Source organism: Accipiter gentilis, chromosome 29 (genome assembly GCF_929443795.1).
Source record: "Accipiter gentilis chromosome 29, bAccGen1.1, whole genome shotgun sequence".
In the NCBI taxonomy this organism is placed as follows: domain Eukaryota; kingdom Metazoa; phylum Chordata; class Aves; order Accipitriformes; family Accipitridae; genus Astur; species Astur gentilis.
This window is the reverse complement of record NC_064908.1, coordinates 5296802-5324322: the sequence shown is the minus strand read 5'-3', so window position 1 is coordinate 5324322 and position 27521 is coordinate 5296802. Positions and strand designations below refer to the sequence as shown.

Sequence of the window (27521 nt, the reverse complement as noted above, 5' to 3'; positions counted from 1 at the left end):
GTAAAACTGTCTTGCCTAAATGAAATCGAGCCCCGTATTTGAGTAACTTAAACTTTGACAAGCCCCTCACTTCTTGCAGTTCCGCTTCTCCCCCACACCAGTTAAGCCTATCTTTTGGCATTTTAACACCTTAGAAACTTACACGTGAGCATTTGCCTGTTAATGCAATGAGAGTTAGTAAAAGTAACGAAAACCCACGACCCCCTCTGAAGGCCAGTGTGGTAGAGAGGAGCTCGTGCTGTTCAGATTCATTCCTGGCACAGAAACTCTTAAGCAAGGTCAGCCTTACCTCATCCCACTCCGAAGCAAAGGACGGGGACTTCTCCAGCCTCTTCTTCCCAGTGCTGCAGTTCGAGAGTGATTCACTCCGGCTCCCCATGGCATCGTCCTCTGTCGGAGAGCAGGTCAGAAGATCAGAGTCCGATTTAGACAAGCTGCGGCTGAGTTTGAGCTCGGCTTTGGGCTTGCTCCCCGGGTGGGCTCTGCCCACAGCTCTGTCCCCCTCTTCCTCAGCACCGCCGGGGTGCTGTAGCACGTGGGGCGTGACTACAGTTTCAGGATCCGCCCGGTTGACGTGTGCGTGCTGGACGGTTGCGTAGACCACTTTCTGGTTTTGGTCCGGAGAGCTGGTCCGTACTGATCCAGGGGCAGGTAAGTCAGCATCCTCCAGCTGCATAGCAGGTGGGTGGCTTGTAGCTTCCGTGCCTCCTTTCTCCGTGGAGGAAACGAGCCTGAAAGGGTCCTCACTTATCTCACAGATCGGGGAGGAACCATGGAGCAACCCTGAAAACTGCTCTGGAACCTGGATGTCCTGGCCGTCGGCAGAGTCCTGGCTGCGGCTGCCACTGCTCCTCCTGTGGTCTTCAAGGGGATGAAAATAGGAAGGGGGGGGGGCAGGAAATTAAAAACATGGAAGAAGCAGCAAAATTCCAGCTCTCCCCCTGCCCTCCCTCAGCAAGGGAAGGAGAGATAAAGAGAGAACAGTTCAGTATTGTTCTGCATGCTCAACTTGTACCCAAAGTCATGGCATTTATGAAATTCCAAACACTGGCCTGATTTATGCAATCTGGCAGCTCTCCTTGTTGTTTTATTCCTGTTAACACTAACTATCAGGCCTTGCTATATAAGGCTAAGAGAAGTGCTAACTATACCCCGCAGAGAGAGCAAGTGAGGTAGGAGAAGCAGAGACACAGGCTCCTGGAACATCTGATACATTTCCATAAAGGCCAAAGTGTTATTTAGAGCAGCGCTCCCTGCTCTTGGCACGAGCTGCAGGGTGGGAAAACTTCTGGACTGTAATCAACCTGTGAGTTCCAAAATCCGTTCCCCAAAAAAACCACTGCTTTCCTCCCTAGTGGTTTCTGAGTTTAACCTCTCCTCCTTACTCAGGGGAGAGAAATAAACAGTTTATGCAATAAAAAACTTGATCAAAAAAGTCTCTCTCTTGCAAGTGAACCACTGAACACAGAATGGTCTGATCTACTAACGCAGCGAGCTGTGTGGAATACCGGCTGTCCCAGAAATATGACACTGTTACTCAGCTACTCCTGCACCAACATCTTTAATATCAGGTACCAGGGACCTGCATAAATCATGAATAATTGACTGATCCCAATTGCCAAGCATGTCCACAGACATATATGTACTCACCTTAGCCACATCTGAATGCGCATTTGAACTGCAAATCGAAACTCTGTAAAGCTAAGTAGTTTAACTTTTGTTTACCAAGGATTCCTATACCTGCCCATAATTGCTTGCAAATTTTAACTACTTCCATTTAGTGCTGAAGAAACACTCTGCAGTCTGAGGTCCAAAAAATGACGCTGCAAAGGAACAATAAAGCAGAGCACCCTGACAAAATGGCTCTGAAATAAGAGGAGGATGTTTAGATGTGAAGAGGAAATTGCTTGCTTTGCAAGACAGCAGCTCTCGGAAGCCAAGGCAAAGGAATCCTCATTTCAGAGAGGCAAAAAACACTAATGAATTTTACTTATCTTTAATTAAAAGCAGGCTATTGGCAACAACAGTGAGATCAACTCCTTCCCCTCAAGCATCCTTTCCAGCACTAAGCTTGACCAGGTCATTTTCAAACACTAACACCCGTCTGGTTTTGTGGTCTGTCCTCACACCAGAAATGAGGCAGGAAAGGACTGAATTAGTCATTTGTCTTTGCAAGCCGCTTCAGATCCTGGGGTCTCACACGCCCTGTGTTTGATGAGCATAGCTAGTCCCTCTCACAGGCATTTGTTTACTCCACAGAAATGCTAAAAGCAGCTTGCTCAGTTGGCAGCTGAGTCAGGAACAGCAAAAGCCTGAACGGAGGTTAATTGCCAGGGCAGCGCGCCGGCGGATCTCGCTTCTCGCTGGGATCAAGTGATGCAAGGGCTTATTTCATTCTGGATCCTGTGAGTTAAAGATTCCAGGACAATGAAGTAGTTGTTGATTATCTTGCACGGGCACATACACCACAAGTTCTGCAACTGAAGTTGCCAAGGGGGAGGCCCATCCCCTGCAGGCAGGTGGTGTCACCAGCATCATTCCTAACGCGGGCCAGGGAGTGCCAACAGCAGCACCCCATCAGAAGATCTCCAGATCAGACTATGTTCAGTTACTTTGCATAAAGTTATGAAGCTGTAATGCTGAAGAGAAACCTTAGAAGAGATCAGACATGCTGCATTCATAGGACAGACTGGTATTAAGAAAAAGCTACTGACCTGGTAAGAGGGACACAGCATTGATAGGACAGTCACATTAACCTGATGGGAAGGGAAAAACTTAGCAAAATCAACAGCCTTTCTTCTTAACCTCTGTCCTTCCTTGGAAATAATTTCTTCCATGCCCCAGCTTAACCTTTACTGACATTTCTGCTGAAGGCAGAGAGGCGGCTAGTGAAAGTTTATGCCACGTGCTGGAATACTTGGGTCCAGCCCGAACAAAGTGCTCCAAATCCAGCTCCAGAGACTCACAAAAGGGCTCCTGTTGAACAGAAACCACAGCCGCCCATTCATCCTCGAGCCAACGAAGGACTTCAAAATATGAGGCAGCTGCCAAGGAAAGAAGGTTTGAAGGAAGGGATGAAGCAAGGGCAACAGCACTTGCTCAGAAGATGTGAGGAACACCTTGAAGGAGACATTTCAGAGCATGTAACACAGGCATGTACCGAAAGCCGCAGACAGAAGAACGAACATAGGCAGGCAAGAGCAATCTCACTCCTTTTTATCACAGGTGCACAAGGCAGGAACACACAGAGTTCCGCAGGGATTCAAGGTATTCTTTGGGGGTTTCAACTTAAAAGGTGCCTCAGGATGGCTAGCAGAGAGGCCAGAACAACCACTAGCCATCTCAGGAAGGTGTACCTTTTTGGGATAGATTACTGCCATGATTCAGCTGATATGCTGATCACTTTTCTCATGGCGAGAAGGTGAACAGTACTCATTTTTCAAGGGTGTAGTGAATTTGGAGAAGGGGAAAATAATTAAGTGCTAGAAAAACAGAGATACCCCAGTTCTATCCATCTGCTGCACTTCAAGGGGTTTGAAAGCATTCTCCTCAAGTTACACCTTTTGACTCAGAAAGGGAGTCATCCTTAAGACAGGCTCTTCTGTCCAACTCCCTCATTTTACATCCAAGCACAGACATCTGACTGGTCCTGACTTCTTCAGCCAAGGCCTGCTGCAGGTTTCACTGACAGGAGGAACTTCCAACACCTAATGGGAATGGGAACCCCTTTCTGGGTACAGACGGTCTGCTTCCCAAGGAGGATTCAATTAAGAGCTTCCCTGCCAGTAGCCTGATGATTCCAGATACAAACCACTTCCCTAAACTCATAACACTAAGCTGCAACCGCCCTGCCTCGATCAAATTTCTTTCCCTATATATCATCAGCAGGATTTGTTTCATGACCCTGGATTAGGAGAATGAAGCTGTTATTGCAGCTGCTTTTTGCTCAAGCTCCCTAACCTTAAAACTAGCAAGGGCATATGCTAGCCTCTAATTTTCGTATAGAAAAGGCTCCCCATGCTACATGATGCCAAAATTTGCCAAGTGAGGACCATGCAAATCTACCTCCTGTGGCACAGAAGGCCAGAGAAGGAATCTGGCCTTTAGGGTGCTACTTTAGAGGTGCAAAAATACCTTCAACTGCAGTAAAACTGAAACAAAGGCTCATTTACACAGATGTGTACAATAGGCTCCTGTATCAGTCTGATCAAGCTCAGTCATTTTGGGCAGAGTTTATCCTCCAAAAGCTACCTGAACTTGTGCTCTTTTGTACTCCCTCCCTATTCCCCTTTTAAGAAAGGGCAATAAATCACTGTTCTAGTTGCTTAGAGAGATCACTAACATGACTCTGCACAGAAGCTTCTAAATACATCATGACAACAGAAATGCAGGCTTGGACCCGAGACATAGGAAAGGGGTCTGTCCTCTAGGCATGATAAAACCAAGTGAGGGCACATAGGCTGTGGTCCTACACTATCACTCATCTCCCGGAAAACCAAGAGGTTTCTGTCCCTTCCAACCTTTGTTTGCAATAGCCATGTGTCCCCATAGATTCCCTATAGTGATACCCATCCCACCATTTCTGCAGTCATACTCTGGCTCTCTGAAAAGATATTTTCTTTAAATCTCTCTGCAGCATGTTTTGTCTTTTATCATTGGCTCATTTCAGATCTCTGGTTTAGAGCACCGTCATACATCTGGTTGAGCCAGTATAACCATAAAGAAAACCTCTAGCAGGTGGTAGGGCAAAGTAGGGACTTGAATGATGTCCCTGCTCATTGCAGGGGGGTTGGACTAGATGACTTTTAAAGGTCCCTTCCAACCCAAACTATTCTATGAGTCAAGCTGGGCTCCCTATGGAAGCAGCACAGCAGAACCTTAACAAATACCAGTTTTTAATAACTATCAGAAGGAACCAAGTCAGTCCTACCTGCAGCTGGTTACTGCTGACAGCACTTGTGGATGACTCTCCTGAGAAGCAAGACAGACATCAAAACTCAGAAGTATTTTCTGCATTCATCCTCCACCAGGTCTCTCTGAACACAACAGGAGTTGAACAGTCTCCTCCCGGTCAGTCCACACACGGTTTGGCACTCTTGGCCTATTTACAAGTCCTGTTCAAGGTCTGAATGCCCTGACTTCATGCATGCGATTGCACGTAGTTTCCTCACCAAAGAGGATGGGAAAACATTTGGCTCAAACAGCTTCTGATACTCTGCCCAAAACATTAGGCCAACTTTTCCTAGTGCTCCAGCATGTGACAGCAAAGTGCTGTAACATACACAAAAGGCAACCAAAGCCAGGCGGATAATACCACATTCATCTAGTCACTGGATACAAGACAACTTGCAGCAAGAGGAACAAAGGCGGCTATCACATATGAAAGGCACCATTAAAAACAGCATGCCTGAAATCCAGCCTTTCTACTGCCCTGAAAGTCCTTCTCAAGAGCCTGCAAGAATCAAAGTCCTTCTCTTCTGACCAAAGGCTCCTCCAGAACTCATCAAGTAACAACTAGAAGCGCAGCTTCTCAGCTCAAGGTCCAAGCAGCAATTCAAAGCCATGCTTCAGCCTGGTCCTTGTCTTGGGATTGAGCTGCTGCCTTTGATGCTCCAGGACCCTTCTGATCCAGAGGTGGAAAAATTGTCCAACACCCCAATTAAGGCTTCAGTCCCTCACTCAGCCCTTGCTTAACTTTTTGCCAAAACGACTCTGCTACTCCCTAAATCCATCTTCTCACCCTCCCATTAGGATATACATCGCATTTCATACTTAGCTAGGTCTGCTTCCACATGCCCTTCTGGCATCTGACCCCAGAAGCCAGAAACATTTCCTATTGTTCCCAGCGAAATAAAGCAGATCTCAAAGCTGATCCACCCTTCCAGAGCAGTTATGCAACTCACGTGCAGAAAGAAGCAACCTGTAATGCTGTGACAGAAAGCAAGGACAAACAACACAAACCAGAAAAATCGTGCTAAGGACAAAAGAGAAAAATAGTCAGCGCCTCATTTCTTACGGGGGTTGAGAAGCCTGAAGTCCCCAAGAGGACAAGCAGCAGGTGAAAGATGACATGGGGCCCTGTCAAAGCTCAGCTGCTCCTGCAGTGTAGGGAGAGCTGCCAGCTGGGGACACTGCCACACATGCAGTTGTGCCACAGGGATCACACTGAGATGTTTTGGAAAACAGCTGGTACCCTCTAGAGAAGGGGGGCAAACAATCGTGTCCCTTTCTCCAGGTCCACCACAAAGAGCAATGGGAGATGGCTCTGACAAGCTTAAGAAATGCAAGAGATGAGAAATACATTAGCTGTGCCCCTTCCCCCCAGGAGCAGCTCTTCACCTCCACCAGATCGAAGCCTCCACTGCATTAGTCATAGTGCTAATTGCATTTAAAAGAGCAGACAAGCCCTGGAAGATGAGAAAACTCAACTGCAGCTTTGGATTTCTCCCATTACAACAGTGGAAAAAGCCCTAGTTTGTTACAAACACAGTAACACTTTCCAGAGACTGCAAACCCTGAAGTCACAGATATTATCTTTCTAGCTGTTACATTAAAAGACAGGACTCTCTGCTCTGGATCCTTAATAGGCTAAAGATGCTTCCTGCAACCTCTCCATGAAATGGGGCTTAGACGGTCTGCAGTACTGACGTCTTCAGGCATTCAGGGGAAGAGATTTGCATCAAGAACAAGCAGATGCATTACTTTGAGATTTTATTTTAATCCGACACATAATTATGACACACCTTCACTCATATTACTCAAGCCTAGACACGGTAGCCAGAGAAAGGAGCAAAGCAGTCAGGAATAGCTTGCACTTGAATTACCAGCAATAGCTACACACTGAAAAGATAGCCTGAAAGCTTCTGGTTCAATGGCTGTTGCCCAAGGACTATTCCTGGCAGAGACCACAAAGCACCAACCTGAAAAGCATCCTAACTTTGCCTCCGGCAGCAAGTGGCTTTGGCAAATGCTGGTGGGAAAACAATGACCTCTTGTGCCACCCTATACAAGCTACGAGTGCAGCAGGACTCAAGGCATGAAAGCTATCATGCTGGAAGAAGGAAAAAAAAAAAAAGCTGCAGGTCTTACAGGGCAGTCAATGAGGCATCACATGAAGTCCTCATTATCCTCTGTTCATCCTCAAAGTGAGATGGTTTCCAGGTTTAGAGTCCAAACTAAATCCTTATAAATTCCTGCTCAGGACTTTTGAATAAAGCAAGAGATGTTTTTCCTCTAAACAAATCTTTTGTTGTTGTTGTTGAAGGAAAGCCAAAAAGCCCAGCAATAGCCAAACACAAGAGACAAGGTGTTCCCAGATCCTTTGTAAAGCACAAAAGTCCCTCTGGGAGAAGAGGGACTAGTTTGATACTTAACCTGGCTATATAGTGGATTTTCAGTCAGTTGGAGAAAGGGACTTGCTCTACACATTTGTTTTCCTCCTTTGTTAGTTTACATCTCAAGTTAGCTTTAATACACAGCGGGATGTTGATTTTAAGACCAGGATAGCAGGACCAATCATCTGCCGATATAAACATGCAACGCCAGCAGGTCTTCAAATTCAGCTGGATGGGGAATACGGCTCATTTAAATGCTTGCATTGGTTCATCTCACTTGTAACAACATGGCACAGCCTTCCACCCCTCTGCATTTACTTGACCGTGCACAAGATCTGCTTATTTTCTAAGGTAACAGACTAGGTCCTTGCAATCTCTTAGTTCTCAAAATAGCACAGTTGCCCTTCCTCCACGTACATTTTACACAGGAATGTTTAGATCTCCCCTTTATAAAAGTGAAGATTACCAGGAAACAAAACAATTGCCATCCAGACCCCAGCTGCCCCACCCAACAAAGTTTAATTGTTCCAGTTACTCTCTGCCCTCTATATTTTCCTTAAATGCATCTAAGCAAACAGCTCTGCTTTTTGGATGGTCACTTACCTTTTGTTTTCCTATCCACGGCAACTGGCTTTTTAGTTTCTGCTGTAAGCAACAGCTCGTAAGGGTGTTCCTCTTCCTCAGCTCCACTTCCCCTGCTCTTTCCTCGTGCAACAGAGGCCTAATGAAAAAGAGCATAATGCAGTGCTCCACAAAGCAATGCTATTTATCCCAGCAATAAGGCACAAGGCCTCTTCATGCCATGGTTTAAGCAAGGAATTGGCAGAGGCAACACCTTCACCATGGAGTATGATCCAAACCGTAATATTCCCTTCCCCCCTGCCTCAAAAAGCCCACCCAAACCCCTTTCATTTTCTAGTATTTAAGGTTGCTGACAGCTTTCTAGCACTGACCAACTGATTCACTGTGCAAGGGCTGCAGACAGCCTGGAGGGGGGAAAAGAGCTGAGACCGTTATTCCTGTTCATCCCAACTCAGACTTACTGTTGCTATTGGAATTTGCATCGTCATTCACTATTTAGTTGCTGGCCCTATTAGGACATGGCTGAAAAAAAAAAAAAGCCCAAATCCCTGCCACCTTCTCAGAAGACTCAGATCTAGCATTTTTAACCTCAGGATGCACAGCTTATTTAGGACTAAAGAGCCCTCAGGCAACACTGTATAAACTCAGTTTAACCTCAGGATGTGCAGCAGCGATTGTGCTCATTTAAATCCCCAAAAGCCTCTGACTAGAGCTTGTTTGTAATATTGGCAGACCCTCCAGCAAGCTGCTCTGGAAAGCCACCATCCATGTGCACGGATGGGGTCTCGATGCAGGATCCAAATGAGTCTTGCTGCAGACTTGCACATGTTGGTCTACCTCAACGCCAAGGATGACAGGCATTCAACACCCTTAAAGAGCCATGTGTGCCATCCCAGTGCTAATGGGGCTAAACTGGGCTTCAAGGCACCCTGCCTGCATGGTCAGCTGCCTTTCAGCACCATCTCCTGGCCGGACCCTGGCTGGTTGATGCAACCCTATCCCAGGAGCCATGTGTGCCTACTGCAACCCAGCCAACCGTGTTGGGGTCAAACCCAAGCCAGAAAACAAGTGATCCCTACCTGCTGCCAAGACAGGGAAGAACAGGTCTGAACAAAACATCCCCCCGAGGAGGGCTCTCATACTGCTCACAGACTCCTGGAACTGCTGCTGTCTAGACAGCAGACTAAGCACCACCTCAAATTTCTTCCCCAAACTGAAAGCATCAGAGTTGCTTCAAGGGCAAATAGGTACCTACCCGACTGCAATCTAGCCAGGACCTCTGGAAGCTTAGGGAGTCTTGGAAAGACACCCAGGAGTCAGCAGCACAGACAGGACTCCTACATCCATGTACTGTTTCTGCATAAGCCCAGCTGGCTTTTAAATCAGCTTTCTCAATGGGAGGAAATGGGCCATGTCCAGCAAAGAAAGTATTTATTCTACCTGCTTCAAGCATGAGCTGTCAGGCAGACCTGCTCCTTTTCAGGTGAAGGAGCTCATAATGAACAAATTAAGGAAAAAAACCTCTGACCAGATGGTGGCACAAAAACATCAGACCATAACAGTAGGTAACAGGCTTTTGCCAGAGATCTTGGAAAAATACTGCACAGCAGCAGCCTGTCATAACAGTTGTAGCCTGGACATCAAGCCAGGCTTTAGTATACTCCTAAGACTCCTGCAAATGACGATTATTGTGCTGTCCTCTTTCAAATGCACTGAACATATTCGAAGACAGTAGCTCCCTAGCAGCACACAATTCCTAGCTTTTGCTTTGTAAACTTTTAGGCATGCATTTATAGGCCTGGTTACACTTTATGTTCCCTGTCTCTCATCCTTCCAAGCTTTAAATAGAGTTTCAGGTTCAAGTTCCCTCAAAATGAAGACCACTGTTTGCTGGAGAACCATGCTTGCTCTGTAGGCTCTGCAACCAGGAATAACAAAATCAAACAAAACTTTCTTCCAATTCATCTTTCATTTATTTATACATGTTGGTTAGCAAGTATAAATATTCACTATTAGCAAAGCCCCAAAATAAGATGTTGTTAGTAATGAGCATGCTCTTTAAAGCATGCTTAATCCACAGCATCCTCCCTCACCAGAACTGCAGACCGAACTGCGGAAAAATCATGGCGCCTCGTCTTTTATCTGCACTTCCTTTTCAGAGATGAGTAGTAAACAAATGAAATTGAAGTTTAATTTGACGACACAAGACTCTTAGTCAGCTACAAACCCAGAAGGTTTCTGCAGATAGTGAAAGAAGGGAGTCAAGCACCTCGAAACAATCAGTGCTTTTGCCTGTTTGTACTAATGTTTTTCCATGATGAAAGTTAAGTTTCTTGTTTATGCACATCTGTTTTGACTGATAGCCCCATCTTGGCAATGGAATAAAAAGACTACTTTTGAAACTAGAGTTTGGCCCAACCCCAGGATATTCAATGACTAACTGTCCTGGCTCTAATGTGAGAGGAGGTCTGGAGGATGGCAGATCAGGATGCTGCTCCGAGACGTTTACAGCATTCCCTAAGTGTATTCCTGTTCACGCGTGCCCAACCCAGAGAGAACATGTACTGAGATGATAAATAATGGGCAAGAGTCAGAAAAGCAGAGCATTCCAGAAGTAGCAAGCAAAGAAAAAGAATTGGGCCCAAAACTGCCTTATCGATACATCTAGAATGTAATTTCCAGGTAGAACCACACACTGACTGTAAGTTATATCGATGAAATTGGTTGCAAATCAAGATCTCCCCAGCGAATCACTTGGTGTACAAGTCTATTTGCCAGCAAGATTTCCTTTAATGGATCATGTTTCCAAAGCCGTTAATGGCAGGACAACACAGCAGGTGTTTTATAATTAAATATGGCAAGATAACTCAGCAGGAGCAGTCAACACATTTCCCTCCCTCGTGTTTATCATAATAAACAAGTTCTGCTTTCCAACTACACCGTGATCTGCTACCCAACTCTCCTCTGCCCAGAGCCAGCCGTGAGACTGGTTATCACACACAGCAAAGCCTTTTTAACAGCAGCAGAGAGATCAGTCCACAATTTCACATTTCAGTTTCACTGTTTATGCACTCTTTGGAGCTCTACTCTCTCTCTAAAGTCAGTTCTATTAAAGCAAATAATGTTTACTCATGTTTCATGTAGATTTGACATACTGCAGAAAACAGATCACATCTATGCCTTGTAGGAACTTCAGCAGATCAACACATTCAAAGCAAAGCGTCTGGTGAACTGGAGTCTGTTCCGACAGCTAGAGGCAACACACACTCCACTTGGTTTACATACAACCTACTGCATGTGGAAAAGCAAGGAAATCCACAAGATTTGTTTTTGCTTTGAAGATTTTCCTGTGTGTCAGCAGAAGTTGCCAAGACAGATTTGTGGTTTCACACACCCCCATAGATGGGTCTCCTGGAGAGCCCTCACATCTGAGGTTCACAGGCAGGTGAATAAAAATGAGCAATAGGAAGCCCAGGAGCAACAATGCAGAATAGGAGAGCTTTAGTTTCATCAAAAAAGCAGCTCACATGCATTGACCTCTGCAGAAGACAGCTTTAACACATGCTGGGCCAGATTCTCAGCTGAATTCAAGCCCCCAATCCCTGTTCACGTCAGTGGGACCCAAAAGCCCACGCATCTCCTCCACAGCTGGAAGCTCAGAGGAAGCAGGAGGCGACAGCCCTCTGGGTTTCAGTCTCAAGTGAAGATGCATTTGGTGGGATCATTACAAGTGGGCAACAGTCCACATCGCAATGTGATTCAGAAAAATCTCTTCCTAAGGGAATTCTCAGCCAAGAATAGGAAAGTAAGGCTGAAGGTCAACACAGAGGTGCCCTGGAAGAACTGCACAAAGGAAGTTCCCATGGCAAGTGGCAGCAGCAATGCTGGAGTGAAAGAGTACTTCATATTCACAACTTGACTTCCAAGGGAGCTAATCTCATAGTTGGCTCCTCCCAAATTATTAAAACCGACCTTTAAACCACACTGCTATAAAACACCCCAGATGAAGTCCCGCATACCTCACAGGAAGCACCATGGCCTATCTTCTTCTCCACATGCTGCTCTTCCTCTTCATCAGGCGGTGGCTTGGCGGGCGGGGGTGGACGTTCTCTCTGTGGTTTAGAAAACCACCGTCAACTGCGTTGTGTTAAAGCATATCCCCTTCTGCCTCCACCAACACTACGTCCACATTGCTGTGAATGCAGCATGGTAAGGACCTCCTCAAACTAATCTGGCTGGAGGAGAAGTTCAGTCCTAACAGCACAGAGCTTGGCAGTGGTTGCTGCCTTTCCTCCTCCTCTCCAGCAGGAACCTATTCGGGCAGAGCATCCTTTCTGCAGATTCCCGGTACTGCAGTCCTGTGGATGGACCGCTATTGATAACACAGACCACCCACTCCCGCTCCGCAGCGGTAACACTGCCCAAGGCCAGCTCAGATGCACGTGAGCACCAACTATGCTTTCAGGAAAATAAAATTGCTCAGGTGGAAGGTGCTGTGTACACAGGTTTATTCCTTTATTACTTAAACCAGTTCATTCAGACCCAGACTGGTAATCTCAATGGCACAGTATTTCACAGTGAAGGTCAGCAATGAACTCACATTAATGGGTAGAAAGGGAAGACACATCGCTTGTGTCTTAATGAAACAGTAACATAAGTGATTCCAGAGGCACCTTTTATAGTGCAAAACCCTAGAGATCAAGAGACAATGCTGCACTGCATTCCTCAAATACCCCAAGACTGCCTGCGGGCAGGAAGAGCGGCGCTGCCCTGCCTCGACGCAGAGCTGAACACAGCTCTAAGTCAACTCCTGCCCTGCAACAGCCCCATCTAATGGCAAAGGGAAAGACAGCAGAGGTGAACCCTTCACTCAAAAAAAACCCCAACCAACCAACCAAAAACCAAACCAAACACACCCCCAAAAAAACCACTCAAGTTTTGGGAGAAACTCCAGCAAGCTGCTGGAGCACATCCCTCTTTCTTCTCCCTTTTCACTGCAGTTCAGCCTCTCATCTTTTCTCATTTGTGATAGAGCTGAGCTTATTTCACAGACACTATCAATACAGGACTGTATGTAGATGGATATAAGCCACCAAGATCTAGTTAATAACAGGATAGCGCATCTTGTACTGCATACCCTAAAAAAAGAGATCTGGCTGAAATGTCAGTCTTCTAAAGCTTTTGTCTCATTTCTACTACATTTGCTAATAGTACAGGAAAAAGGATGAAGCTCTTTGCAGAGAGAGAAAGCACAGTTACAGTACCACCAGCAGTTTAATTGTTCATTGCTGCTTTGCCTTTTGTCCAAAAATACATCCATGGAGCAGGCTTTGTAAAACCAACCAGAAAACAAACCCTGAAGCTGACACAGCATGCTGCAAGGCCAGCATCCCATCTGCCCCATAGCAGCATTGTCACCGATTGCTAAGGGGGCAGCAGATGCAACTAACAGAAGGTGAGGAAGACTTCTTTGGAGACAGTTCCAGGAGCTTTGCATTGCCTTGAAAAGCCTTGAGTACCCTCTACAGATCTCTGCAAGTAATACACCAAAAAATGTTACCACTGCCAACTAGTTTCCAACAAGATATTCTTAAAGATAATTTTTTGAGCGCCTTCTCTTGGGCAAAGCAGAGAACAAGAGAGATGCTCCACACAAAAGTTTCCAAAGCTTTCTTCTAGACAAGAAGTTAGCCCTTCTGCTAACTGCGATGTCCTGACAAACCAAAACTCACAGGCACCAGTATTCAACTGCCAGAAAAAACAGAAGGATACAACACTAGGTGAAAATCAGGCATGTAGAACTGGTTACCTGTGGGCAGCGCCACGGAGGTTATGTGAACAGGCCAGTAAAAAAGGAGAGGAACCTGTCTGCTCTAATGTCACGGATGGGTTTAAAGATTTCCTCAAGTTGGGGGACTGGCAGCCTGCTGCAAAATCATGAAAATGGAGGTAAGTTACCTATCCTTCTAAGGCAAGCAGAGATGAACACACATAGCTACATACAGGCCTGACTCCTGCTGCTTTGAGACCAGTTGATTCCACTTCCTTATTCACAGACTCTCGATCTGAAGATCTCCCACTGGCAAGGCTGTCCAGGGAGTGGCAAGACGTTGCATTATATAAAGCTTCATATGGGCTCTCCTCTTCTGGGTTCACATCAAAATCTATGATCAGTTCTGTCACTGCTTTCTCCACATCACCTGTGGGAGGAAGAGAGACATAAGTACATCACTCAGATTCTGCTCTTGGAAAGTCAGCGCTTGCAGGAAGAGTGCTAGTGGCTGCTGTGTTGCATGGAAGCCTACCCTGAGATATCCGGCACACAGGATCAGTGGCTGGAACAAACGGTGCTTGAACAGTCTTCTCTGCAGCTTTGGCACTTTTCTTCCCAATTGTATAATCTGCAATGAGGTGGGGCACCAGGGTCAGTTTATGTCAATCTAGTTTTACGTTCACTTCAGCATACGCTACTTCCTCCCTTGTGGATGGAAGGCCAACTGTCAGCTTATTAAGTCTCCAAAAAAATAACCGAAGTACATTATTAAATCTTGCAGCTCAGATCCCAAAATAGAAGCAGGCGGCCTCTTTAATCACATGCACAAGGTTAAGGATGGTTCTTTGAACTTTTACAGAGTCTTTAATCAGAAAGCTGCAAAGCTCCTGTGCGGACACAACGTCATGGAGCAGATTACTTCGTGTTGCAGACACAAGCTACATCACTAAACAGAGATGTAGTCTGGTCTTCTGGAGTCACAAGACAGAGAAACCAATTCTAGCTGTGGTCCCCTAACCACAGGCAAAGCCAGAAACACTAAGCTTACATCAATAAAGTCAGACAGCAACATTTCATGCAGCTACGTTGCTCACAGGAGCAAACCGACAGCATTTACCTGCAAGAACGTCAGTTTTAAAGCCCATCTTTGTCTTCAATTTCAAAATAGAGATAATACCTACCAGCCTCACAGGCAAAGCTTAATTAAAAGTCTGCAAAGTGCTTTGAACCTGTAAAGCTCTCAAATGCTAAGCATGAATAATGCACACCAGTTCCATATGCTTCTGATCTTTCTCCCACAGCTGAGAGGAAATTGAGACAGCATAATTACAAGGTATGAATTTAGCTAAGATGCCACATTTCATTCCCTAACTTGGACAGACACAATGGGCCAAGCTTCTTTATAAACCACAAGTAATCAAGGCCTTTTCTGTAAATCTCATCTGCAAAATCCATGCCCAAGGTTCACAATGAAGTGAGGAGTAGGATGTAAGATCTGTGGATGACTATTTGCCTACGCAGACGCATAAAGGATAGCTAATCCAAAACCATTTCTAAAGCTATTACTTTGCATTCTGCAAGCAGATTTAGGCTATCCTTAATTTTAATTAACTTCTAAAGTGAGTTAAACAAAGCTCAATTAAGCCCATTTGAAATGTAAAAGTCATGCCACACTCCTTAAGCAAAGGAGCTAATCCCCCTAAATGCTCTGTCAGAAGCTCCCCTACAAACATTTGGTCTGGAGACACTTCACCCAAGCATTTAAGCATCATTCCTTCCAACACCTGTAAGATTCGCAACGGGGGACCTGACCTGAAACTGCTTTGCTTTCAGCACTTTCCAGGACTAGAGAACAAAATCCTGTACTTGCACTGGCACAATTAGCACCCCAAACTTTTCCCTCCCGCCCACACAGAGCCACACTACTTACCTTCAATAAGAGCTGCTATGTGTTGGCTTTTCTGAGAAGGAAGTTCCCTCACAATATCCAGAGCTGTCAGGCCTCTGTTATCCTTTATGTTCACATCAATACCTATGGCAATAGGTGTAGAGAAGGCAAAACCAAGAATATTTTCTAACTATGTGCAAATTCATGTCTTTCATCAAGTCAGATCTTACATTTGTGATCATCGCTGGGGGGGGAGCTAAAAATGCTCTAGAGGCAGACCTAAAGCCAAACACCAAAATATAACCTCTCCTGTAACTCTCTCCAAGAACTTTTGATAGCTGGTTGGAGAAACATGCTGCCACTATAAAGGTGCTTCCTCAAGTTCTGGGTGAAGGAATCACCATGTTATTGCTTCAAAAGAGGATCATTCTCTCACCTGCAGCCAGCAATATTTGTACCACATCTGTCTTGCCAAACAAAGCAGCTTCGTGCAAAGCACTGCCTTTTTCAGTCTGCAAATTAAATGGAAAAATAGCATGAAGCTGGACAGTGGGGAATGGTGAAGGAGGCATGTTTTTAGAAGGTTACAGAAGCAATAAATATATGGCATCATATACAAAGTCTAGGCAACAGTAACTACAACTGAGGATAGACTATCACTATTATTACAATGCTGAGAATGGAAAACGGGGATGGTCTCTTCAGAGAGACATGCGGGCCCAGGCTAGAGACCAAGAAAGGACGTTCTACAGCTTAGCAAGAGGTCATGTTCTGAAAAGGAAAGACAAGACCACCACATACAAGCTATTGCTGTGACAACAGCATAGTCACAAGTGGCTTGATAAGAAGAGACAGTTTGCCTCCACCACTATCAAGAGCTCATAGTATTGCAGGGCAAAACAGCTTAGGTGAAAGGGTGGGGTTTTTTTCTTCCTTGCTATGTGTCTAGGGCTCTTTGTCCAACTAACAAGCAGGCGCAAAGCATGCACAGCACCAGAACCCCTCTGAGCAGCTTCTCAGAGCAACCAAGAGCTGAACAAACAGCCCAGAGAAAAACAAAGCTATCACTCATCTTTCATAAACGATCCCTCTGGGAGTAGAGTTAGGTGGAGCTCTCCGTTATCATGACTACAGGGGTTCTCCATCCCCCAGCAATCAGACCAGCCCTTCACACACAGACACACTAGATACCTGGTAGTTGCTATCCATGCCAGCATCCAGGAGGACATGGACTACAGTTTTGTGACCATTCCTAGCTGCCAAGTGCAGGGGAGTGTGTTTCTTAGTGTTGCAGCTTAAAAGATTGGGGTGAGCGTTCAAGAGCATCTTCACGACTTCCAGCCTCCCATAGAGTGCGGCCAGGTCCAGCGGAGTCTCAAACTTGTTATTGCGCATGGTGGGGTCAGTCAGCTCCTCCAGAAGGACCTTCACCACCTCTGTGTGGCCGTACTGCGCGGCACAGTGCAGCGCCGTCTCGTTGTCGTTGTTCTGCAGGGTCACAAATGCCAGCGTGTCAGAACCAGGGAGGACACAGCCGCTCCATGCCTCACTCAAACCGTTGAAGTTTAAATGCAAAAACAAGACAAAAAAGCAGTTGGGAAGCAGAGAGCCCAGTTTGAAACAGAGCCTGGAGCAATGTTTTCACCAACTCACTAGCCATTTACCAGGCACAGACATCCCCTCATGAACTCATCAACCGACCCACCCAGTAAAAGCTTCAAAAACATTCAGAACAATAAGCTTTACTCAGATATGGGAAATCTGCTCTACGGGAAATAGGTGCTATATATGGAATAGCTTGCTTTCAAAACACTGAGGTCAAAATCAAGGGACCAAGCTAAGGTTTAAGGGATTGTCAAGCTGTATCTGGATTCCCATTAATTCTGCTAGCACTTGGGGAAGGCAGTCTTACTTGTTCGCAGCATCCCACACTTTGGAGTGCCACAAATATAAAAGGGTGCAATATACGATACGCAAACTGCAGCATTAATTCTATCTGCTGTGGCTTAATTGTCATAATTTCAGATTTAAACTTCAATTGTTTCAAATCCTACTTATCCTGATTATAACAATCATTCCACCTTTGCAATTCTGAAGCTTGCAAGCTGGCCGTTCAGAGAAAGGGTGCATTAAGTTACATGCAGTTTGTGAATTAGAAAGCAGTGCAATTAGATCATTCCACTAACAAGGCAAGGTCTCAGGTCAACTGAAGGAAGAGATGTCCAAGCAACAAGAGAACACCTCCCCAGTGAAAGCCAGATCCAATTAACAAATGCAGCATCTGTCAGGTTAAAAATCAGCAATGCAAAGCACTGAAAGACAAGCAACTTAACACATTTCACTTGCAGGTGCAAAATAGGAACATCGCCAGATTTAGGAGAGCCTTTTCTCAAATTAAATTCAGCTCAAGTTTCTAGTTTTACTACTGTGTGTTATACACAGAGGGATTTCGGTTTAAGGACTTCAGAAACAAATACTTATCTAACAATTTGACCCATAAAAACTTTAATACAAACTGTTACACACTTCAACTTTAGCTGAAAGAATTGTGGCTGAATGCATCATTTTAAGAACAGTTCCCATTAAAAATACTCAGAGAACGTACTTGTCTCAATAGAGCTAGAAGTACTACTTTAGAAACTGAATTTGAGCAAAATACCTTCCTTTTTGCTTTAAGAACACATGCACTTTTTGGATACCAGCTTGTAGGAGCAATCAGTATTTTGCACCGTTTCACAACCACACTGCAGAACTTGCTCTTTTGTACAAGTACTTTAATCTTATTAACGTGTTAAGTCATTCTGAGGATTACAGGAGTCATGCATGCAAACTCCCATTTGTTTTTATCTGGTATTTGCATCTTTTTCAGCCATGTGAAAAGCATAAGGGAAGCAAGTTGTTCTGGAGAGGCTCTCTGCAGCTGCAAATTGTATAAAAGCAAAGACTAAGGAGGCAGGAAGCAGTGACAGCCACATGCAGAAGTGAGGTATTTAAGAAGGTAAGGAAAGCATGGCATCGCTGTTAGCACAGAAGTTCAAAGCCTAGTTCAAACAGGCTCTATACTTGGAGTGGCAGAGGCAGCCATGGTGAAGCAAGGCACATACAAGTGGACAGAAGTTATTGTAGAATAAAGAAGTCTGCACATAAAATATACATACGGAGTGAGAAGTGGAGAAAATAGAAAACTACAGAGATCACACTTATCAATCAGCTTAGGCTGCTGGTCTCAAGGCATTTAAAAGGTTGGCAAATCCCATTATTCTTATTTGACAAGGAAGGGAACCCAGGTATCAGTGAGCCCATAATGCAGCTGGACCAAGGCCCTCAGCCTGCCCCAGAGCAACGAGGGAGGCTTGCTAGCAATTTTTGCAGAAAGAGTAGATAACCCCAGTCCCCCTGGAGCAGCAGGTATCTTCTGCCAAAGAGCCACAAGGGGTATGCACTGCTCATGCCACGCTAGCCCTGGCTACCAGGGATTTCCACTCCTAGGACTGTCCCCCTCTCAATCCCTCCCTGGCACAGAGACCATATATTTCAAGGGTGCTTTAAAGCACACAGCAACTCCAAACACCTGCCTGTCGGCTCAGAAATGGGAACGCAACATCCTTTAATAACATAATTGTTGGAGACTTTCCCCCCATCTTCACTGCAATTTAGTCCAATTTTCCTTAAGCAGGTCAGGGCTCTGACGCTCGGGGTGAAATCCCCAGACTTTCCTTCTGCAAAAGAAATCACCAGGTGGTAAACTCCCCTGAATCTTTACAGCAAGTCTTTCCCCATCACAGACTGGGTACTGGAAACTGCCGCGATTGCATAAGTCTTTATTGCCTCCGTTTTGGGAGAGTTTTGAGCAGCCAGAAATACTAGAGCCGTTCCAGGCAAGGGAGTTTGCCTCCCTTCCCTGCACTGCCTCTCCAAGCACAAACCAGAGTGGAGCCTGAACAATGAGCATGAGTGCTCAGGCATACATATTTATTGGGGATGGAAAAAGAAAATTCCTTTCCAGCAGCCAGAAGGCATATGGGTTCACATTTCAAAACTTCTTAGAAAAATAGAACACTCAACAGGGCCCAGGGGCTGCATTCTTGCAGGAATCCTAGCATCCCCCCCAGTTCACAGTTGGGAGTGAGAATCTGGGCTCATATGATGCCTGCCTACAGACCACAAAATGGGAACATAAGCAGAAATGCCTCTGCTTTAACATGGGCTCCATCAAAGTTTTCAAGCCCTGGTAACTAGATACCATAGCCCTTATGCTCCTCATCAGATGCTAAAATGGAGAAGCTAGAGCTCCTTAAAGTTTATCTGCCTGCACGCCTGTTCCTAACACACTGTAAGAGGGCTTTGATTGAAGAAAGGGAGACTTGGTTTAAATAGGGGAAAGTTTCTAACCTGCAAAGATTTGAATAGTTGAATAAACTGCCAAGGGAGGCTACAGAGCTGTCCCTCTCCGAGGTTTTTGAGAAGCTGCTAGACAAACACTGGTCAGGAATGGTTTAGGTAGACCGGATCCTGCCTCAGGGTGGGGAAAGAGGCTACTTGACCCTTTGGTTCCATCCAACCTATTTTTAGGATTCCTTTGTAGGACTTTTGTCAGTGTGCTAATGGAGCCTTGCCCTATTAAAAACCTGATATTTTGCTGCTCCAGTGACACAGCTGATCCTAACACACAGAACAGGGACGTCCCACTGGCATGCACTCTACAAAGTTCAGTTAAAGGCAGGCCGAAATGAAAGAGGAAAAAAAACATTAAGCAAAATCCAAACTTCACCAGGAGGTGACAGCCAAGGCACATCACAATCTCAGGCACAAAGCAGGCCAGAAAAGCTGGCTGGAGCTGCCCAGTCAGTTGCACCATCTCCTTCCCTTCTTTTGCAGCACACGATTTTCATCAGTATCCCACATGGCACTGCCAGGAGCAGAGTAAGGATGAACAGGCCTCCTTCATTCCTACAGGTGCCCAACAATGCCAAACACATTTCAGAAGAAAAATTATCCCCATATGTCCAACAAGCTTTCGGGAGCTCGGCGGGTGGGTTCATTGCCCAGTTTCATTTGCAGACTCCAGATGGTAGGCTTCCACTTTTCTCAGCAGCCCATTTAGATTTATAGCACTTTAAACCAAATCTGCATGATTCATTTGCTTCCAATTAAAAAAGACAAAGGTAGTTTGTGCAGTGCACAATCCTGAGCTATGTTACAGCTTTTTCTACTTCAGCTCTGCTCAACTGGTTGGTTGCTTCATACAAAGTAAAGAACCAAATTCAAGATAGCAGGAGTTACTGAAGCAAAGTTGCTACTCCATCTCTTAACTTTGCTTCTATCATTTGCTTTTCAGAAGTCTATCAGGCCTGTAGCAGACATACTGCAGGAACCTTGTAGTGAACAAAAGATGTTGAAAAGGAAGGGGCATAAAAAGAAGGTGTTAACTATTTCTTTAACTTTTAGGGAGAGCAAAAAGCTTCTGGCTTTCTTCTTTTCCTCAACAGGATATTGAGTGTAGTCCAGCCTTACATAAATGCTTTCCCACTCCTCTGAATGTGCCAAAATGTTTGGAAAGATGAAACATCTCACTTCAATCATTTCTGTATGACATCCCATCCTGCATGGGAGCTGAGAAGCTGGAAAGCACTGACTAAGCAAGGACTCTTACACTTTGCACCTGGACTTTTTGTGGATCTCCCACCTGCAGCCAGGTGGGAGAAAGCATCAAGGTTTGCAGGACAGGTATGATTCCACATGCTCTTCGTCAAACCTGGTCAGAAACTGGTGGGAAGCTGGTCAGAACTTGTGATGAACCTAACAGATTGTGTATAAATCTTATCTCTCTCCTTAAAATCAAGGCAAAGATTTCAAAAACACTAGCCTTGTTCTCAGGAGCACTACAGCCATCTTGAAAACTTAACTGAGATTTTAAAATAATGCACTTGTCAAAAACATAAAATCCAAATTAGAATACCTTGTAAACAAAAACCCAAAAGAAAGTGAGCTCACTGTATATTTCATCTTTATATTCCTTCTTCATTCAACATTTTAATGCTGGCATGCATAAGATTTTAGTTTGTTATTGACCATGTTTTAGAAAGCCCCTTTCAGGCAACAGAACTGCTCGACTATGATGTTTCCACAGAATACATTTGTTGTTGTAAAATTCCCATCTGGATTTTTGTAAAAATCACCAATACGGATGAGCTTCATCTAAATATATTTGTGCTTAAAGAGGTATGCACTAGACTATTTCCTGAAATAGAAGTCTGCAAAACCAAACATAATTCCCAGCGGTTAGCAAGCTCAGGAACTTTGAATGTGTGTTTTTAAGGTACTGCAGATCAAGCAGAGTGGAAGTTTTAACTAAACTTTGAGAGACAGAAATCTGCCATGGATGGCTGGATCCAAAATAATTGGCTGGAAGCAACCGTGGCATGGTGGCTTACAGCAGAAGTATCTCATGATAAATCAGCAGACTATTATGCCATCACTGGCCTGCAGCTCCACTATAAATTAAAACGAAAAACGGTGTCTGAGAAAACACCACCAGGAACTTTCTTATCTGCTTCCTCAATTGCTCAGCCTCAGTGCGTCGTAAGTGCTGAAGTCATGCCTTTTTGTAGCTCAACAGCTAAAAGTAAGAGAGGAGCAAAATAGGCAAGAAAACAGGAACAGAAGACTAGGGCTGAAGGGTCAGATGACACAACAGACTTAACATCCAAAAAGAGAGAACTGATGCAATAAGCAGGACATGAAGGACTTGAGAAGGGAGGCATGAACATTACTGCTTTCCCTTCTCCCCACCACCACGAAAAGAATTAACTGTCCATTCAAATGACAAATACAGCATTATGCATTTTGTAGGAGAAAAGGTGTGAAAATTCACTCCAAACAGCCCACAGAGAAAATGCATCCACGTTTAAGCAGGAAACAAAAAAATCCTTCTCTTTGCATTTATCAGCAACATTAGCATATGAAACAAAACCTAAAGCATTTTAATTGAAATAACATTACCTTTTGGAAGTCATCCAGCCAAATCAAGCAAACTGACCATCACCGTGAGTCCTACAAGGCTAAGCAATGAAGGAGCCCCCAGGAAAGTAAGGGAAAGCTTCCCTTAAATTATGTTTCTATAACTGCTTTGAAGAAAGAAACCCACAGTAAATAAATGGTTGCATTTTAATTTTCCCCAAGCAGCTGCAAACTGAACAGGTATTATTGCAACTGGATGACATTGCACCTGGAAGCACGCGAGTGCAGCTTGGAGTAATGATGCAGTGAAATGCTGACAGCAAAGTACACACCTTGGCATTGATATATGGGTCAAAGGGGCCGTACTTTTTGAGTTCTTTGATCTCAAGAGCATTCTACAAAAAGGAAGAGGAAAAAGAAAAAAAATGTGATAATGAAATGGGTGAGATATAGCAACAAAGCAATGGGTGACTCCCAAGGGGTGGAAATGACAGAACACAGCATCTTGTTCCAGTCAAAGCTATTAACAGCAGAAGCCATTCCAGCTGCCGATTCCTGTAACTTGAACCACTGTGCATTTCATTTACAAGACTCCAAACACAAGCAGCACAGGCTATTCGGCTGACTTTTCTCATTTAAAAAGGCTCCTACTAAACGGACATTAATGAAACCTTACCTGGAAGGATTACACTAAGCTTTTAATCTTTTGCAAAGGTTTCCCCTATACCTGTCCTACTCAGAGCAGAATAGTTTACACTCAGGGCCCTCAGTCAATTCTTATCAGATTGATTGTAAACAGCTAACCACAGTTCTCAAATCTATTTAAACAGACTGAATGCCTGCAGCTGTGCCTGAAGACATTAACCACAGCCTCAAACTGGAAAACTATCAATAAAGACATTAAAACACACACTCAGTTATTTCTGCTCAATTGAGGAGTGGTAGTGAATAGCATTACCACCATATATCTCATTTCATGATGCTTTAGAAGCAACCATTTAGCCTTGGAGCAGCCTGATGCATGAAGTTAGCCATCTGATACAGAGGAATAGAAAACTTAAGCACGACACTGTGGTCCCCACAAAGTATGGCTGGAAGCAGGATTAGGACTCCTAAACCCGATTCCAAATGCAGTTTGCTCCCCAGCTTCTGAAAAGTATGCACCACAGATCGAACTTAAACAGCAGAAACTCACAGTTCCCAGCTGCTAATCTTGACTTTTGACAGATTTTGCTAAGCTTGAGCCATGAGTATCTGACCTACTTGTGAATTAACTTCTGAAGGAATATACATTGTTAGCCTTATGGTACTAAGGCAGACAAACATATTCTGGGGTACTCCTCTCCTCCTGGATGAAAACGTGAGTGGTTCAGGAGTTGTTTCACAGGGACATTAGATATTCCAGCCTTAGGGACAAGACAATCAAGGGCTATTGTAGCTATAACCATCTAATTTGGATCTGTTCCTGCATGTCTGCCCAAGCACTCAGCCATAAGTGGTTCAGTAACACTGCTCAGATGGCCTCACTCAGTAAACCAGTTCCCTTATCCAAAACTCTTAGACAAAAGAAATATTTGCGTCTTGCAGCAGTAGCATTTCAGAAGTTCGCTGGAACTGTAAGATACCTGCTGACCTCCACAGAGAAGTTACATGGGAGCCAGCCCTCCAAAGTGGAGACAGCAGCCGCTGTACAGAATAGCTGTCTTGTACAAATCAACCCCTCTGCATTACCAAAAACTATCAGCTTGACAAAGGGAAGAAATCCACCAGAAATTTTTCTTGCCTGATTGAGAAAATAATTCTTTAAGATTAAGCTAGGGATTTATCTGGGGGCAAGTAGGGTTAAAGTTATCTTACAACTTACAAATCAGTTAACTGGAGCAAGTGCTAGAGACAAGCCAGGAGAGTAGCTAAGAGAGCATGGCCAAACACAGACTAAACAAAGCTGCTTTGATTAGTTCCCAAAGAAGGGAGCCAATATATCCTTTGACAGAACTAGAAACCTTCAACTATCCAGCAACTGAAAGGAAAAACTATGGGTTAGTTTTAGAAGCCCAGTATGAAAGCAGACCACTTCCTAGATGTAGAGTGATTCTCATTATCTCTATATAAACATATATACCTTACTCATTCAACCACTAACTCAGAATACTGGAGGTATTTGCTTTAGGCAGTGCCCTTCTTATCCCATTAGCAAACAGGACTTTATAACAATTACTACTAGTTTGGGAAGGGTCAGGAGTCAGCTAAATTAATCTCCCTCCATCCAAGGGAAGCAATTCAATGATATCTTAGAGTAAAATACGCAGACCTGCTCATTCACTTTAGTATGTGAAGGTCCCTGGTGGATGAGGAGCTTCACGATGTCTGCATCCCCTTTCCAAGCTGCCAGGTGAAGAGGGTAACAACCTTTACAGTCTGCTACATTGGTTAGTGCATCGTTTCTCAGCAGAACTTCCACAACATCCCTGCAAGAAAAGGAAACTTGAGTCCATAAGATATTCAGTCCTTGTTTCACAGCTTACATTCTGCAGTAAGTATTTTACAAAAAGTTAATCTGAACAGGAGTATTTCAGAGATCCTCTTGAAATGTGATTTTAAAGCGTTCCTAGTAAATGTTGCCCAAGGGAAAAAAAACCCAAAACCCAATAAAAACCAAACTGCTGAGATGAGCTCAGGAAAGATCTATGTTACCTTCACACTAACGGAGCCGAATAGGGACTGAAGTCATCCACAAGCCACTCTGGTAAAAAGTGAATTGCACCAGCACAATGAACATGAATAAAGACTTTAACACTATTGAATTTCTCAATGTCTTAAGTAGCAATGAACAATACAAGATTTACCATGCTGAAGACTGCAGTTACTTAAAAATGTAATATGCACAAAAGCAAATTTTAAAGTGGTGCAGGCACAGCAACACATCGGACACCAGACAGACTGCAGAGGACTGTTACTGGAGAAGCCACCTTTAATATGTTGTTATATCTTATCCAAATTGTTTATAAATAAAAGGGTGGTTGAAAACCTCAATGTTTTGCCAAATTTTTAAAGAGATGTATGATCATACTGTGCAGCAGCCAATGCCTCTATAGCTTCACTGCGCTGATGTTCTTCACTTCTTGTCCTGAAGATGGTGTAGTGCTGCACCATCGCCACATTTTCAGTGGAAACAGCATCAGACTGGTGAATGAATTACATAGAAACTGTAGCTTGTAAAGCACATACTATATCCCCTATGATCAAAGGCATTATAAGATGACTCACTTATGACCATTCAAAGCAGCATGGTGCAGTGGAGTGTATCCAGTACTGTCAACGCAGTTCACATTTGGCCCTCTCCAGATGCTGCAAGACAGAAAACGTACAGGGAACACTTAGGCATACACCAAACAGACAGACAGCTGGCAAGGACAAGTTTCAGCAGAGTTCTCACACCAAGCTGGTTATCTGGAAGCAAACCAGTGGCTGGACAGCTGTGGTTAAGAGCAGTAATACAGAGAACAGACCACACAGCACTGTGTCGAGCAGAAGGGTTAGTGTCACAAAGCACACAGCCGGTACAGGGATTCACTACTTGATGCTTTATCAGACCATCCTGGTTTTAAATCAGAGCTCCCACGTTCTCCTGCTACTAGACATCTTTCAGCCATACATGTGCTTGCCAAAAAACATCTTCAGAGGAACATGTGTCTATTAAAGTTAACCACAAGAGACAGTAAACCATCAACCCATTGCTAATTCACACCCTTCTGAAGAATTTTGATGGCTCTGGGAAACCCTTTTCCCTCCATGGCAAGAGTCACTAGGGGTGTAAGTCAAAGACTGTGGGATACAGAGCCTGCTCTTGGTCACCAGTGTGATTCCATGCTGACTTCTTACTGTCCAAAAATCATTTCCATCTGACAGCTGTTGGCAGTCTCTATGAAAGAGTAGGTGGTCTCCAAGCACTTCTGAGAATATTAACTTCCCTCCCTTGTTCAAAAGTCGATCACCAAGGACTTAAGGATTAACCCTGTAGAGGATTAATCTTCCCTCTAACCCTGGCAAGGTGTCCTATTTAAAAGAGTAGAGAAACACAAGTGTAAGAAGCTGGCGCTGCTCTTGAGCTTGCCGTTAAAGGAGTTTGGTTTCTGTTGCCACCTGTCAGAAGTGCTACCACCCTCTCCCAGAAAGGGCATGTGAACTTGAATCGGTACGTTCTTACAAGCGAATTGAAATGGTTCACCTTTCCTGAAGACGGCCCTCTCCGTTACAACCCATCATTCCTTGTATGCTGGCCTGCTTTAAACTTAATACTTTCCAGTATTATACAGGATTTATCATAAGCCTAGACAATCATGCTTTTGCTAATACAGTACATTTTCCTGCATTGTTTTCTTTAACTAGGGGTAGAACTTAACAGCACTCTCTAATCCTCAATTTAATTGGTTTAAAATAAAGTCAACTGTTGCTCTTTATGAAGTAGGCCTTTCCTGATCATTTCATTTCCTCCCCAGCATGTAATCGCTACGACTCACCGTATGATACAGAGGCAGCCCGAGCAGTAACTAGGTTTTCTAAAATAACAGTCATTACTAGAGGGCTCCTAGCCAGCAAAAACTCTATACCACGGTGTGTAAAAGCAGCAGGAAAGGCACCAAACCAACAGGAATCTCATGCAGACCAAGTGGAAACTCAGAAGTAAACTAAGCAGCATGCTTACTCTCAAGCAGGTTTCAGGTGGGATTCAGGAGCACACTCTGAAATGGAAAGTCTCTCCCCTCCAAGTGACTCCTGATCCGGCAGAGCATTATAAAAGGCTTTGCAGTCCTGAGACGGACACAGCTGCCTCTCCTGTAGTGGAGCTCAAGGGGAAACTTTATCCAAGAGGACAGGGAAGTGAGCCACAAAATCCAATTTGCAAAGCATCAGAAGGCTTATCCAGAGGCATTCCCGCACACCACCACACACCACCCTGCGCTTCAGAAGCAAACAGCAAACC

General features: G+C 44.5%; 1 protein-coding gene across 5 annotated transcripts in view; it reads right to left on the bottom strand.

Moving 5' to 3' along the window:
- Positions 1–27521, bottom strand: part of ANKS1A (ankyrin repeat and sterile alpha motif domain containing 1A) — a 110619-nt gene that overhangs the window by 56142 nt on the left and 26956 nt on the right. For 3 of the 5 annotated variants that reach the window (XM_049831706.1, XM_049831707.1, XM_049831708.1), the window contains exons 2-12: positions 25805–25885; positions 24849–25005; positions 22870–22932; positions 16769–17065; positions 16014–16089; positions 15620–15721; positions 14222–14317; positions 13920–14116; positions 11936–12028; positions 7938–8055; positions 290–861 (exon numbers count right to left, since the gene is read on the bottom strand). In XM_049831706.1, coding sequence (XP_049687663.1) covers positions 290–861; positions 7938–8055; positions 11936–12028; positions 13920–14116; positions 14222–14317; positions 15620–15721; positions 16014–16089; positions 16769–17065; positions 22870–22932; positions 24849–25005; positions 25805–25885 — 1852 coding nt within the window. The remainder of the gene's footprint in view (positions 1–289; positions 862–7937; positions 8056–11935; positions 12029–13919; positions 14117–14221; positions 14318–15619; positions 15722–16013; positions 16090–16768; positions 17066–22869; positions 22933–24848; positions 25006–25804; positions 25886–27521) is intronic. The other 2 variants (XM_049831709.1, XM_049831710.1) reach the window with 2 other exon arrangements.